At 43.6% G+C, this 13,896-nt stretch overlaps 1 protein-coding gene across 1 annotated transcript in view; it reads left to right on the top strand.

The window, feature by feature from the left end:
- Positions 1-11,368, top strand: part of RAB21 (RAB21, member RAS oncogene family) — a 230,428-nt gene extending 219,060 nt beyond the window's left edge. Inside the window, exon 7 of the mRNA XM_086918093.1 lies at positions 8,929-11,368. Coding sequence (XP_086774219.1) covers positions 8,929-9,068 — 140 coding nt within the window. The 3' untranslated portion in view covers positions 9,069-11,368. The remainder of the gene's footprint in view (positions 1-8,928) is intronic.
- Positions 11,369-13,896: the final 2,528 nt, after the last annotated feature.

The following is a 13,896-nucleotide window of genomic DNA, read 5'->3' as shown; positions in this document are numbered from 1 at the left end:
CTCTTAGTGTGGCTCCCATGGGGTGTGCTGCTGACATGGGAACTGGGTGTAAGTGAAGTGTTTGAATCGTCTTCTTCTACCTCCTCGTCATCAGCAGATGACAAATCAACGTTTTCATTACGTGCAATTCCGGCTTTCTTGACCGCCTCTAGGTGCGGAAACCATTCGACAGCGTGCCTTCTCTCAAGATGACCTCTCTGGCCTCCGGTACCATAGTTAGAACCAAGCTTACCACGACTAAATCGAAGCTTACAAAGGCTACAAATGGCTACGTTTTCCTTTTTTGGGCAAACACTAAAGAAGTCCCAAACTGGAGACTTGAAATGTCTTCGGGGGCCGGAGGAGGCGGCGATACTGGTGGTGGTGGTCCTGCTGCTAATGACAGATGAAGTGGAGGATGTGGATTGCCGAACTTCAGTACGTTTTGCACTTTCACCACCACGAATTGAGGTCGAGGACGAGGTGGGTACCTTCTTGCGAAGAAATATGGAAGTGGTAGGTTTTGGTGTACTACTTAACTCCAAATCTAATGATTCCATTTCCATTGCCTCCTCGCCGACATCATCATCACGCTCAGCAGCTTCTCGGGATAGGGTCAAAATGTCTCTTTGCTGCATGCCCGGTGGGGCTGCAGTGACCTTTGTGATGACTGGCTCGTCGTCATCGTGAGAGGCTTCATCACCAGCAGTATCTGTCACTTCTTGTTGAGCCTCATCACACTCCATAGGTTTGAGTTTTTGGACGACCTTCCTTTTACGCTTAGGTAACGGTGTCAGATCATGGTGTGCCTCTGCCTCACTGTCAGACCGCAGTTGTGGTTCCCAAGACAGATCACTTGCACCAGAACGAGGTGGGCTTGAAGAAGATGTAGACACCCCCCTTGATCTTTTCCTTGCTAGGGATGTGGAAGACAATGAATGATCATCAGGAGGAGTGGCTTCCAATGATACCTCAGCTTCATTGTCGATTTCCAAATGTGCCCCTACTTCGGGAGGAACAACTATTGTGGGCACTTGTGAACGTCCATGCACCTTTGCTTGCGCATCTCCTTTTGCTGCCTCTCCTTCCACATGTACTTGGGCGTGTACTTGCACATGGTGTTGTTGTTGCGGCTGTGGTTGTTCAACACTTGTCAGATGAGTTACAACAACCTGTGTTGATTCAGGGACATTGCTGCTACTTTCTTGCGATGAGCCAACATCACTGGTCGATGGTGATTGGAGAAGTACACTGACTGCCTCTGAAGCACTCAAGGGCTTTGACTTAAGTTGGCGTGGTGGTGGAGGCACTGAACCCAATGGAGCAGGGGTGCTGCTCTCAGGTTGGTCCCCAGCAGATCCTGCTGCTGCAGGCGTACTTTTTTTTTTGCTCCCAAAAAAAGTGGCGGGTGGCACACCAGCCTCCTTGGTAACTTGCTTCTTCTGCTCCTTACTAGCAACTTTCTTGCTAGAGGAGCTACGGAGAACTTTCTTTGGGGGCGGGGCCATCTTCTTCAGAGCAGGTCAGACAGCAGGCCGCAGTTGCACGAATTGTAGAGTTGTCTGAGGCCAGACGTGACGTCGCGTGACGTTATGCTGCACACACACACCGCTGCAGGACTTCTTCCTGGCACTGGTGGTTCTCTTGAGTCTTGTGCACCTAAAAAAAATGGAAGACAGAGGAACATCAGTTCAGTTATAGAGCACAAAAAAATCGAAAAACACTGCAAAATCAGCACAATCCCAATCCATCCATGCCCTCCATAATGTTTAAATTCAAGACAACCCACAGAAAGACTAGGCCCATGCAAGACTCACTACCCCTGGGCATAAATAAAGGTTGAAAAGTAGGCAAAATGGTTGGAGGCCTAACAACAAAGCCTGCATTCAAAATGGCCACTTGCCTGCCAGCACATGGCCAGTGCCTGTAGCTGCACTCAAAATGGCCACCAGCCACATGGCATGTCCCTCCCCATGAACACCCCCAAAAATCGAAAAACACTGCAAAATCAGCACAATCCCATTCCATCCATGGCCTCCATGATGTTTAAATTCAAGACAGCCCACAGAAAGACTAGGCCCATGCTAGACTCAAATACCCCTGGTGAAAAGGCCACAAGTACAGGCCCAAAAATCGAAAAACACTGCAAAATCAGCACAATCCTATTCCATCCATGGCCTCCATGATGTTTAAATTCAAGACAGCCCACAGAAAGACTAGGCCCATGCTAGACTCAAATACCCCTGGTGAAAAGGCCACAAGTACAGGCCCAAAAATCGAAAAACACTGCAAAATCAGCACAATCCTATTCCATCCATGGCCTCCATGATGTTTAAATTCAAGACAGCCCACAGAAAGACTAGGCCCATGCTAGACTCAAATACCCCTGGTGAAAAGGCCACAAGTACAGGCCCAAAAATCGAAAAACACTGCAAAATCAGCACAATCCTATTCCATCCATGGCCTCCATGATGTTTAAATTCAAGACAGCCCACAGAAAGACTAGGCCCATGCTAGACTCAAATACCCCTGGTGAAAAGGCCACAAGTACAGGCCCAAAAATCGAAAAACACTGCAAAATCAGCACAATCCTATTCCATCCATGGCCTCCATGATGTTTAAATTCAAGACAGCCCACAGAAAGACTAGGCCCATGCTAGACTGAAATACCCCTGGTGAAAAGGCCACAAGTACAGGCCCAAAAATCGAAAAACACTGCAAAATCAGCACAATCCCATTCAATCCATGGCCTCCATGATGTTTAAATTCAAGACAACCCACAGAAATACTAGGCCCATGCAAGACTCACTACCCCTGGGCATAAATAAAGGTTGAAAAGTAGGCAAAATGGTTGGAGGCCTAACAACAAAGCCTGCATTCAAAATGGCCACTTGCCTGCCAGCACATGGCCAGTGCCTGTAGCTGCACTCAAAATGGCCACCAGCCACATGGCATGTCCCTCCCCATGAACACCCCCAAAAATCGAAAAACACTGCAAAATCAGCACAATCCCATTCCATCCATGGCCTCCATGATGTTTAAATTCAAGACAGCCCACAGAAAGACTAGGCCCATGCTAGACTCAAATACCCCTGGTGAAAAGGCCACAAGTACAGGCCCAAAAATCGAAAAACACTGCAAAATCAGCACAATCCTATTCCATCCATGGCCTCCATGATGTTTAAATTCAAGACAGCCCACAGAAAGACTAGGCCCATGCTAGACTCAAATACCCCTGGTGAAAAGGCCACAAGTACAGGCCCAAAAATCGAAAAACACTGCAAAATCAGCACAATCCTATTCCATCCATGGCCTCCATGATGTTTAAATTCAAGACAGCCCACAGAAAGACTAGGCCCATGCTAGACTGAAATACCCCTGGTGAAAAGGCCACAAGTACAGGCCCAAAAATCGAAAAACACTGCAAAATCAGCACAATCCCATTCAATCCATGGCCTCCATGATGTTTAAATTCAAGACAACCCACAGAAATACTAGGCCCATGCAAGACTCACTACCCCTGGGCATAAATAAAGGTTGAAAAGTAGGCAAAATGGTTGGAGGCCTAACAACAAAGCCTGCATTCAAAATGGCCACTTGCCTGCCAGCACATGGCCAGTGCCTGTAGCTGCACTCAAAATGGCCACCAGCCACATGGCATGTCCCTCCCCATGAACACCCCCAAAAATCGAAAAACACTGCAAAATCAGCACAATCCCATTCCATCCATGGCCTCCATGATGTTTAAATTCAAGACAGCCCACAGAAAGACTAGGCCCATGCTAGACTCAAATACCCCTGGTGAAAAGGCCACAAGTACAGGCCCAAAAATCGAAAAACACTGCAAAATCAGCACAATCCTATTCCATCCATGGCCTCCATGATGTTTAAATTCAAGACAGCCCACAGAAAGACTAGGCCCATGCTAGACTCAAATACCCCTGGTGAAAAGGCCACAAGTACAGGCCCAAAAATCGAAAAACACTGCAAAATCAGCACAATCCTATTCCATCCATGGCCTCCATGATGTTTAAATTCAAGACAGCCCACAGAAAGACTAGGCCCATGCTAGACTGAAATACCCCTGGTGAAAAGGCCACAAGTACAGGCCCAAAAATCGAAAAACACTGCAAAATCAGCACAATCCCATTCAATCCATGGCCTCCATGATGTTTAAATTCAAGACAACCCACAGAAATACTAGGCCCATGCAAGACTCACTACCCCTGGGCATAAATAAAGGTTGAAAAGTAGGCAAAATGGTTGGAGGCCTAACAACAAAGCCTGCATTCAAAATGGCCACTTGCCTGCCAGCACATGGCCAGTGCCTGTAGCTGCACTCAAAATGGCCACCAGCCACATGGCATGTCCCTCCCCATGAACACCCCCAAAAATCGAAAAACACTGCAAAATCAGCACAATCCCATTCCATCCATGGCCTCCATGATGTTTAAATTCAAGACAGCCCACAGAAAGACTAGGCCCATGCTAGACTCAAATACCCCTGGTGAAAAGGCCACAAGTACAGGCCCAAAAATCGAAAAACACTGCAAAATCAGCACAATCCTATTCCATCCATGGCCTCCATGATGTTTAAATTCAAGACAGCCCACAGAAAGACTAGGCCCATGCTAGACTCAAATACCCCTGGTGAAAAGGCCACAAGTACAGGCCCAAAAATCGAAAAACACTGCAAAATCAGCACAATCCCATTCAATCCATGGCCTCCATGATGTTTAAATTCAAGACAACCCACAGAAATACTAGGCCCATGCAAGACTCACTACCCCTGGGCATAAATAAAGGTTGAAAAGTAGGCAAAATGGTTGGAGGCCTAACAACAAAGCCTGCATTCAAAATGGCCACTTGCCTGCCAGCACATGGCCAGTGCCTGTAGCTGCACTCAAAATGGCCACCAGCCACATGGCATGTCCCTCCCCATGAACACCCCCAAAAATCGAAAAACACTGCAAAATCAGCACAATCCCATTCAATCCATGGCCTCCATGATGTTTAAATTCAAGACAACCCACAGAAAGACTAGGCCCATGCTAGACTCAAATACCCCTGGTGAAAAGGCCACAAGTACAGGCCCAAAAATCGAAAAACACTGCAAAATCAGCACAATCCTATTCCATCCATGGCCTCCATGATGTTTAAATTCAAGACAGCCCACAGAAAGACTAGGCCCATGCTAGACTCAAATACCCCTGGTGAAAAGGCCACAAGTACAGGCCCAAAAATCGAAAAACACTGCAAAATCAGCACAATCCCATTCCATCCATGGCCTCCATGATGTTTAAATTCAAGACAGCCCACAGAAAGACTAGGCCCATGCACCACTCACTACCCCTGGTCAAGGCCCCAACAACAGGTCAAAAATCGAAAAACACAAAATTTTACAAAAAAAAAAAATCGAAAAACACAGAAAAATCAGCACAATCCCAATTCATCTATGGCCTCCATGATGTTTAAGTTCAAGACAACCACAGTCCACCCACCACTGAGTACCCCTGGGGAAAAGGCCCCAAAACAGCCCAAAAATCGAAAATCCCAAAATTTTAGTTGCAGCAACTGTAATGCCCCAAACAAACTTACTTGTAAAATTTCTAATCCAACAGTGATCCAAAGAAAGTCAAAAAGGCCTCAAATCCAAAGATCCAGCAGCATCCACAAAAAGTAATCCTTCCAGGTCCACATCCGAATGAAAAGTGACCAGGAGATGGACAAAGCACTGGGAGGAGCCTGCTGAACAGGAACAGGAAGTTGAAGACTATGGGGCACTTCCTTCCTCCCACCCCCCTGCCCCCCTCCCCAAAATGGACTCCTCGCTAAAAAAGTGCAGGCAAATGTCAAACTAAGGAGTTATTCACATAAAAATCATCATTTCTAGAAGGTTTATGCTGCTTGCTGGTGGATTTCTTGTGCAGAATTGCAAATTTATATTTTCGCTCGCCGCATCTCAAATCTCGCAATTGCGAAGTACCGCGAGACGTGATCTCGCCGTACTCGCGTTGACAAACTATCGCTGGCAAGCCGCGATGACGTAATCGCGCTCGCCAATTCCCGCGGGATCACACAGCAAGATCCAAAATGGCGCAGCACTCGCAAACTATCGAAAAAAACAACTCGGCAAACGATGATAAACGCCGCGCGCCGCAAAAATTGTATCACCAACGCCGCGCGCCGCCAAAAAAATCCGCTGCGTGCGAATTTGCGGATTTTGCGGGAAATCCGCAAATCTCGCGGATTGCGGATTTCCCGAAAATCCGCAAAATCCGCGAGCGGAACGGATTTTCCGCCCACGCTTAGCGTGTATGCTTCTCTGTCATTTTGTTCTCTTTGTGCATATGTGACTATCTGCTCGCTGTGTGTATTTTCTCCATACATGCATATATATTTTTTCAGTGTTGTTGGTCTCTATATTCACCTTTGGGTAAGCTAGACCTTTTAGCTTTGCTAGTGCTTGTTAATATGTGGCCCTTTTCCCGTCAAACAACTGTTGGGGGATGTGCTTTCCTCCTTGTACTAGTTGAACTCAAGCACTGCAGTTGATATGATTGATCACAATACTCTCTTTAGGTGTCTCATTATAGGACCCTTTCCTGTTCACCTCTGGTTTAGTCAGCTTTCAGCAGCAAATAATACTGGACAGCACCAGGTGGCTTGCAGTGGAAACTGTGCGGATCATCTCTTTTTAACAGCTGCCTCTGCTCGCTTTTCGGAAAACCCAAAAACCTATTTCATTAACTGTACTCCCACAACATACATCTTTATCCTTATATCAACAGCAGCACGGTCAGCTTGAACGACTGAAAGCTGTCCATTGTGTATTACAATACGAATACTTGTTAAAAAATAGAACTGTTCTTCCAATTCAAATGAAACGTTGGAGCATGGACAATTCTTATACTCTCTCCCATCTTATGACAATTCGTCGCACCAGGCCCTTTAAAATGGAGAGAAGCTCGATTACTTTGAGGATTATTTTTTTTAATATCCATTTCATTTATGTATTCATCAACCTACATTTGCTGATTGAATATGGATCAAACAGTCACACACCCCATTCATATCAAATGTGCACAACTACAGTGTGAGTGTGATATCGTGACTAATGGTAAATCAGTGATTCCAAGTTGTGATTACTGCAAGGTTTTGAGTTCCATTATTTAGGCTCAGCCTCCCAAACAGAATCACATTATGTCGGGTCTGGGCTTAGTTAAAGCCTAACAGTATCAAAATGTTCACACCATGTCCCCCAGATGGCTGTGTGCTCTTTGTGTCAACCCGTTGACTTATACATTCTGCGAATGAGCAGTACTCCATACCCCTCTCCCATTCCAAAACAGGGAGAGCATCTTTGGAGCGCCAGTGCCATGCTAGATCTCTTTTGGCTACTGTACATCCAATACCCACTAGTAACCTATAACCCTGTGTGGCTGTCCAATCCTGGGAACACACACAGCAACACTATTTTTGGACTCTGTCGATTGGGGAGACAACCATTGCCTCTCATGTTCAAAATCATTGGACCACTATCTCTGTAAGATGGGCATTCCCATATCATATTGGATTGGGTCCTGCTTTCTGGTTTACATCGCAAACAGGAGGGACCCCTGCCACATCTCATTTTCAGTCATTTATTGGGCATAAAGTAGACCCTATGGCAATACTTAAAATTAATAAGGGATAGTCAGGTGGGGGAATTACCAGTAGTCTGGCTGCCATTTTCGCTGCATCCCATTCCTCCTCCAATAGTTCTCCCATATCATGCTTCCATTTCTCCCTGAGGACCACCTAGGGATCTGGTACATTTATTATCAAGGCTCTGTATAGTAGTGAAACTCCCTTATCTGTAATATTTTCCAAAGTGAGCTTAGACTCTTAAGGGGTTGAAGTTCAAGAGGAAGTTAAGCCTATCTTTGGAAACCTCCAGTGTGTGCCTTAGTTGCAAGTAGACGAAGTATTATGATTGTCTGAAGCCAAGACATGTTATCCTGGCTATCTCAATTCTGTTCTAAGCACGGAACTAACTTTGTTGTGAAACCTCTGGAAGCCATTTGCTGTGCCATAGTGGTATGTCCCTTGTCGGTTTTCATCCAAACCCATCGATCTCCTCACTGATTGTCAGCAATCCAAGGGTATGGCTGTTAAACATCCAATCGTTGATAGGGATCAGTTAGAAAACCCAGTGGTACAGCTCTATGTCCACGAAGCCCAGTCCACCCTAAAGGCCAATTTTATGCACTCCTGTGAGCCATTCTTGGAAGCCTTCCTGCACATATGTTGCTAATCAGCGTAGGTTGGGTTGCCGAGAACAATAGCGGGGAGCCCTGTAAGAGTAGGTTTGTAGAATGTTTTGTAATTGGGGGAGAGCTATCATTTTAAATAGGGCCACCCAGCCTAGCATGTTTAGTGAGAGCTTACTCCATGCAGACATGTGGTCCCTAATATTCTGGTTTAGAAGAGCAACTTTCAGATCTCAACTCTTTTACTAATTCCTCAATATTGTCATTCGAGGGTTGCCAAAACTTCCCTGCCTTACTTTAAGGATGTTTTTTGAATGTTGAACCACTTCTCATTGATAGAAACTGTATGTATAATGTGACTGTATGTTAGAGATTTGATTGACTTAAATACACTCTGACTACGAGGCATGTTACCTTTTTGATTACCTTTCTAACAACCGTGTGATCTGGCTCAGGAAAGAGCATTAAAGCCTCATCTCCCATCCTACAGTGATATTTTTGGACGTTGGGGAGAACCGTTATCCTCGGCTATGTGACTATCAAGATAAACTCCGAACAAACTCTTAAAGACCTAAGTAATTCATGCGCCTACAAATTCCAGCAGTTTTAGTATATTAGCCAAATGTCTTGTTCCCGTAGTGACCTTTATATTGAAAAGCTGCGGTCTAAAATGTGCTACTTGAATTTTTCTTTTTAGGAATGATTGAAACAGCCCAGGCAGATGAACGAGCTAAAGGCAACGGTTCCAGTCAGTCGGGGACTTCTCGGCGAGGGGTACAGATCATCGACGACGACGCGCAGGTGCAGAGCAGTGGCGGCTGCTGCTCTTCCGGATAACTCTATAAACTGCGGCTCATTGTCCCCCCTTGAAGACTGCCATACTCCAAGTCGCATATTCTTTAACCAGTGGAGTGAAATGAGTTCAAATATTTTAAAATAATCACATAACACAGCGGAGACCTTATGTGCTAAACTAGTGGATTCTGTGACCAGAGAATTGGCGTTTTCTACAGATGATAATAGAGCAACTACCAATGGCCTTTTTACATTTTTTTTCTTTATTAAGGAATAATATGCATGTAGACAAGACCTACTTAAAAGCTTCATTTATATTCTTTTAAATCAGATTGTTATTATTTAATAACTTATATACGTTATTGTTGGAGTGCTATACGTTTTGCAGCTCTTTGTATTTTGTGGTCTACTAAATTGTATCACTTCTAAAATATAAACAGATTTTTTTTTAATTAGCAGAGACGTTAAGTACTATTTTTGCAATATTTGCACAGGCCCAGATCCATGAAATACTTTGATAAACTCTATACTCGTCTTGTATGCTGACCTGGTAAAATGCCATTTTTGAATTACATATTAAATATTTGATCTGCCTTTTACTAGTTTGAGTTAGAATAAGTACAGAAGTGTCTTCAACTGTAAATGAATAGCAGTTGGTACAACTACTGTTTTCCGTCACTGATCAGTACCTACTTGTCTGTTTGTTTCACCAAAATACATTCCTTAAACTGCAGTTTGGGGAACTAGGATTCTTATGTTCACTTGCTCTGTTAATTTAGTTCGTCTCCTTTTTAACTTGCCATTTTCTCCTGTGAAAGCACTTGGAAAGACAGCGATTCTGTTCCAAAACCACACTTCGACCCCAGTTGTATATTTACTAGTTGCTAAGAAACGCGAATGAGCACAGCTATATCTGCTGACACATTTAAATTGTGATGCAAACACCTCTCAAGTCTTTTCACTTTGGATTGTGAGGCACCTCTAGTATTGGCTTTGAACATGGGGTTCTTCACACTTGAAAGCCCCTAAAACTCTCTCCATTGAGAATCATTTGTTGCCACTTATTCGTTATAGAATAAAATCTTCCTTTGAAGAAAATGTATGTCTGTATCTTTCAGTCTTGGTATGAAGATATGTAGTCTTAAAGTTCCCATTACCTCCCAGATTCTGAACAGTGGCTGCTTTGAAGATTGTTTTTCCAGTTTTGACTTATTAATCAACTGCAGGCTTGTGTTCAGCTAACTTTTGTTGCGAGATGTACAAGATATTCTAACACCTGGACGCAGTTGAGTGTGAGGTATACACTGTGTGAGCTACTTTATATAGAGCATTTAATTGAAAAGTAAAACAACGTTACGTTTAAGGTTAAAAAAAAAAAGTATTGTACACAATTTGATATTTAAAGCTAATTAACAGTGACTGAAATCTTAAAAATGTTCCTGTACATTGGCATTGCTGAATCTGTCCTGCATGAAAGCGGTAAATGTTAAATCAGACTATATTCATTTTACTTTTACTTTTTTCTTTTGACTAGCCTAACATTATGTACTACAAACTGACACATTACCCTGGTCACTGGTTAGTGAACCCATCTAAAACCACTCCTATTTTCTTTTTTGCAGCCCACATTTTTTGCTATGGCCTAATGATTCAGTGGTCCCGCCTATTACTTAAACACTGTGCTTCTCTGTTTATGTGCCACACTAACTATAGAAAGGCAAATATTGTGATTGTGTGACAAGGGTCCTTCGCCAATCAAAGGGGAAGATGTCTACAGGGTTCTTGTACATGAAACAGAGAGTTGAAGACCTGCAGCAAACCCAACCACCTTCCCTCGGTAGGCAAGGTGGAAGACCTAGCAGATGAGTGCACTTGTTGAAGGTGAATGCCTATGAAGGGGGCTTCTTGAAGAGGTTGAGGGGAGACTCGAAACAGACATCTTTATTAGGTAGGCGGGTTGGGACACACAGAACCGAAAAACGACATGGTGTGTTTGTGTTGTTGGACAAACACAGCACATTAGCGTATACAGTGGCTTGGGATGTTGCATTTGTAGTTTAATGTCCTACATCGGAATATCTTCATTGAAACGCCTATTCAAATGTGACTTTGTTTCAAGTATGTTATAAACCATTTGTTATTTTGGCTGCAGTATTTTATCACATACCCTTTACTTATGGGCCACACATACCCTCTACTTATTCCAAGTTTTTCCTATTACGATATCCCTAATGTAAATTACACAGTTGGTTCGTATACCGCTTTGGGAGGCCGGTATAGCAGCAAAAAAGTAACGTAAAATGTGGTAACATAACATTAAATTCAAAAGTGATTCCATTGAAGTAGTTGTCTTCTCATCATTATTCGTGTTCATATGCTAAAAAGCTGTCATATATTTTATTAAACTGCTAATACATTTTAAGGTTTGGCTAGTTGCCTTGCTTTAACGATTGATTGCAGCAAATGTGCTTGAAAATTAAGTGTGCCATTAAATCCGCATAACACTACACACCTATATTTTTTGACTTAAATGGTCTTTCCTGTACTTAAGTTTTGGGGATCACCTGTTGTGCTCTTATGTCACCATAGGGCCGCTTCAAAGATCTAAGTATATATAAAGAAACTGGAAAATAAATTATATTATCTCTGGCTAAAAACGGATGTTTTGTCACCAGGCTGCAAGTTCATGTCTTGTAAATGGTGGGTATGGTCTGCTCAGGCGCATTTAGACCGCAGACCTGGCATGTATTCGTTCCTGGGAGATGAAGGATTAGTTAAAATTGCTGCGTGATTTTGAACTACCAGGAGGTCGATATCTGGGTGAATGAGCCTTCTTGATGGCTAGTTGTTGGAGAATCTCATTGGTAAAACCGGAAATTAGTAGTGCTATTAGTTCCCTGTTTTTTTTGTAGAATTGAGTGAGCCTCTGTTTTCCTGGGGGTTCAGCAGTCTTTTTTTGGTGAACGCTGGAAGTTTGAGTGAACAAGGAGCTGTTAAACTTGTTAACTTGGGTAGGGCAGTACTGCTTGGAAGAGAAAGGAGCGATTGCTCATGGTTGCAAACTGCCATAAGAAATCAATCTTTGGTCCTCAGTGGCACAGGGAGAGGAACTTGGGGCACACCATCTTTGACTAATAAGACGGTACTAATGTCTTATGGGCATGGAAAAAGGTTTGGTGTGTGGACTGTGTAAATTATGTGTTTACCACTTGATTATCTGTGGACTTAGAACTTTTATACAATTCTCTTTTTACTTCCGTTAATATTCTGGATTAACTGTGAGGTTAATCTAGTAGGGGCTGTTGTTAGGAGTGTCGCTTTTTTATCAAGAATGCTATTGATTAGTTTTGTTTGGGTAAATTCTAGTGGGTGGAGAGTTGATGACTGTAGTGTAGCCCTGTTCACTGACCCTCGATTTGCTCCTGTAATGCACAGTGTGAGACCTAGTGTTTTTTTAGAGACTGGGCAATATGCCTGGATTTGAGGGCTCCATGACTGGATTAAAAGCCTTTTCTGCTAGTTTAATCCATAGGGACCTGGTCTTAAAGAGCAGGCTGTTCCAGGTCTGCATGGTAATAAATGCTGGGTAAAATACAACCTAGTGATATAGAACAGGATTAAGACCCATAGACCACGCCGGGACTGGGTATAAAGTATATAGAAAAAAACAATGTCCCAACAGGTAACAATCAAAAGGCAGTTTAGGTATGTATGCACAGAGCATTACATTGGAAGGAAACAAGGAGGCTCAAGTGGTTAGTGCATGGATTGTAATTCACCAATTTGTCGTACTATTTACACATGGAAATACTGTTGAAGGCAGCACTGTACAAGAAAATTCATGTGACAACCCAAAGGCACTTGGTGACAAGGTGATATATACAAGTGAAGAGTGACGACGCAAGTGATAAGGTGAACAGCATGAACGGCGCAAGGTGACAAGATTATGTACACTGCGCTGTGGTGTGGTGTGGTAATGTACCAGACGTTTCCTTACTGTTCTTGCTGTTTTCCTAGCAATGTTCTTCCGCATTCATTGCTCTCTTTCTCCATCATTGGAGATTTTTTTTTTTACTCTGTTTCTCAGAATGGTTTAGTCGCCGATTGGTAGGTGCTCTTATTCGTTGTATGAGTTGTTTGACTGAGCACGCTTTGAATGCTCCTTCCATTGGTTTTGAGCCTGGACTCTAAGGATTAGTGTCCTTGGTCCCTTTGCAGTCCTCGATCTTAGGTTGCATCATCCTTTGAGGCTGTCTCCTTATTAATGGTGCTGTACCGTGTTACTCATGGTCTTATAGCTTTCTGCTCCCTACGGTCTTCCCATTGTCCTTCTTGGAGATTAGTCCTTTCGGTGAGCATCTTGCTTCACCTATCATTTTTGAAAGATCTGGTCCCTTTCTATCTTTGGACCCTCTTCTCCTATTTGGGGATCTTTGGTGAGGTCAGTTTGCAGCCCCTCTTCCAAGGATGTTATTGCTAGGGTATTTGATACTAAGATAAGGAATCTGCGACTAGAGGTCTCTATCAGATGCACAAGCTACTTACCTTCGGTAACGCTTTATCTGGTAGAGACAGGATGTAGCCGCAGATTCCTTATCGACCCATCCATATTCCCCGCTCTGCAAACTGAGGGCCCGGTTCTCTCCAAGATCCCCTCTTTGCATACTACTACAGTTCTTTCAATCTGTGCTTGTTGATTCAAGATTTTTCCCTTTTTAGCACACTGTTCCAGAGACTGTTATTCTAAGTGCTTCCGCGTTGTTGGTGCGAAAATAGTCCCAAAAGAAACTGATGTCAGAACGTTGGGGACACAACATCGCTATGGAGTCGCTCAGCGCCCTCTACCGATGCATAGAGGTATTTCTAAAAC

Source organism: Lissotriton vulgaris, chromosome 1_1 (genome assembly GCF_964263255.1).
Source record: "Lissotriton vulgaris chromosome 1_1, aLisVul1.2, whole genome shotgun sequence".
In the NCBI taxonomy this organism is placed as follows: Eukaryota; Metazoa; Chordata; class Amphibia; order Caudata; family Salamandridae; genus Lissotriton; species Lissotriton vulgaris.
This window is presented reverse-complemented; position numbering and strand designations above follow the sequence as displayed.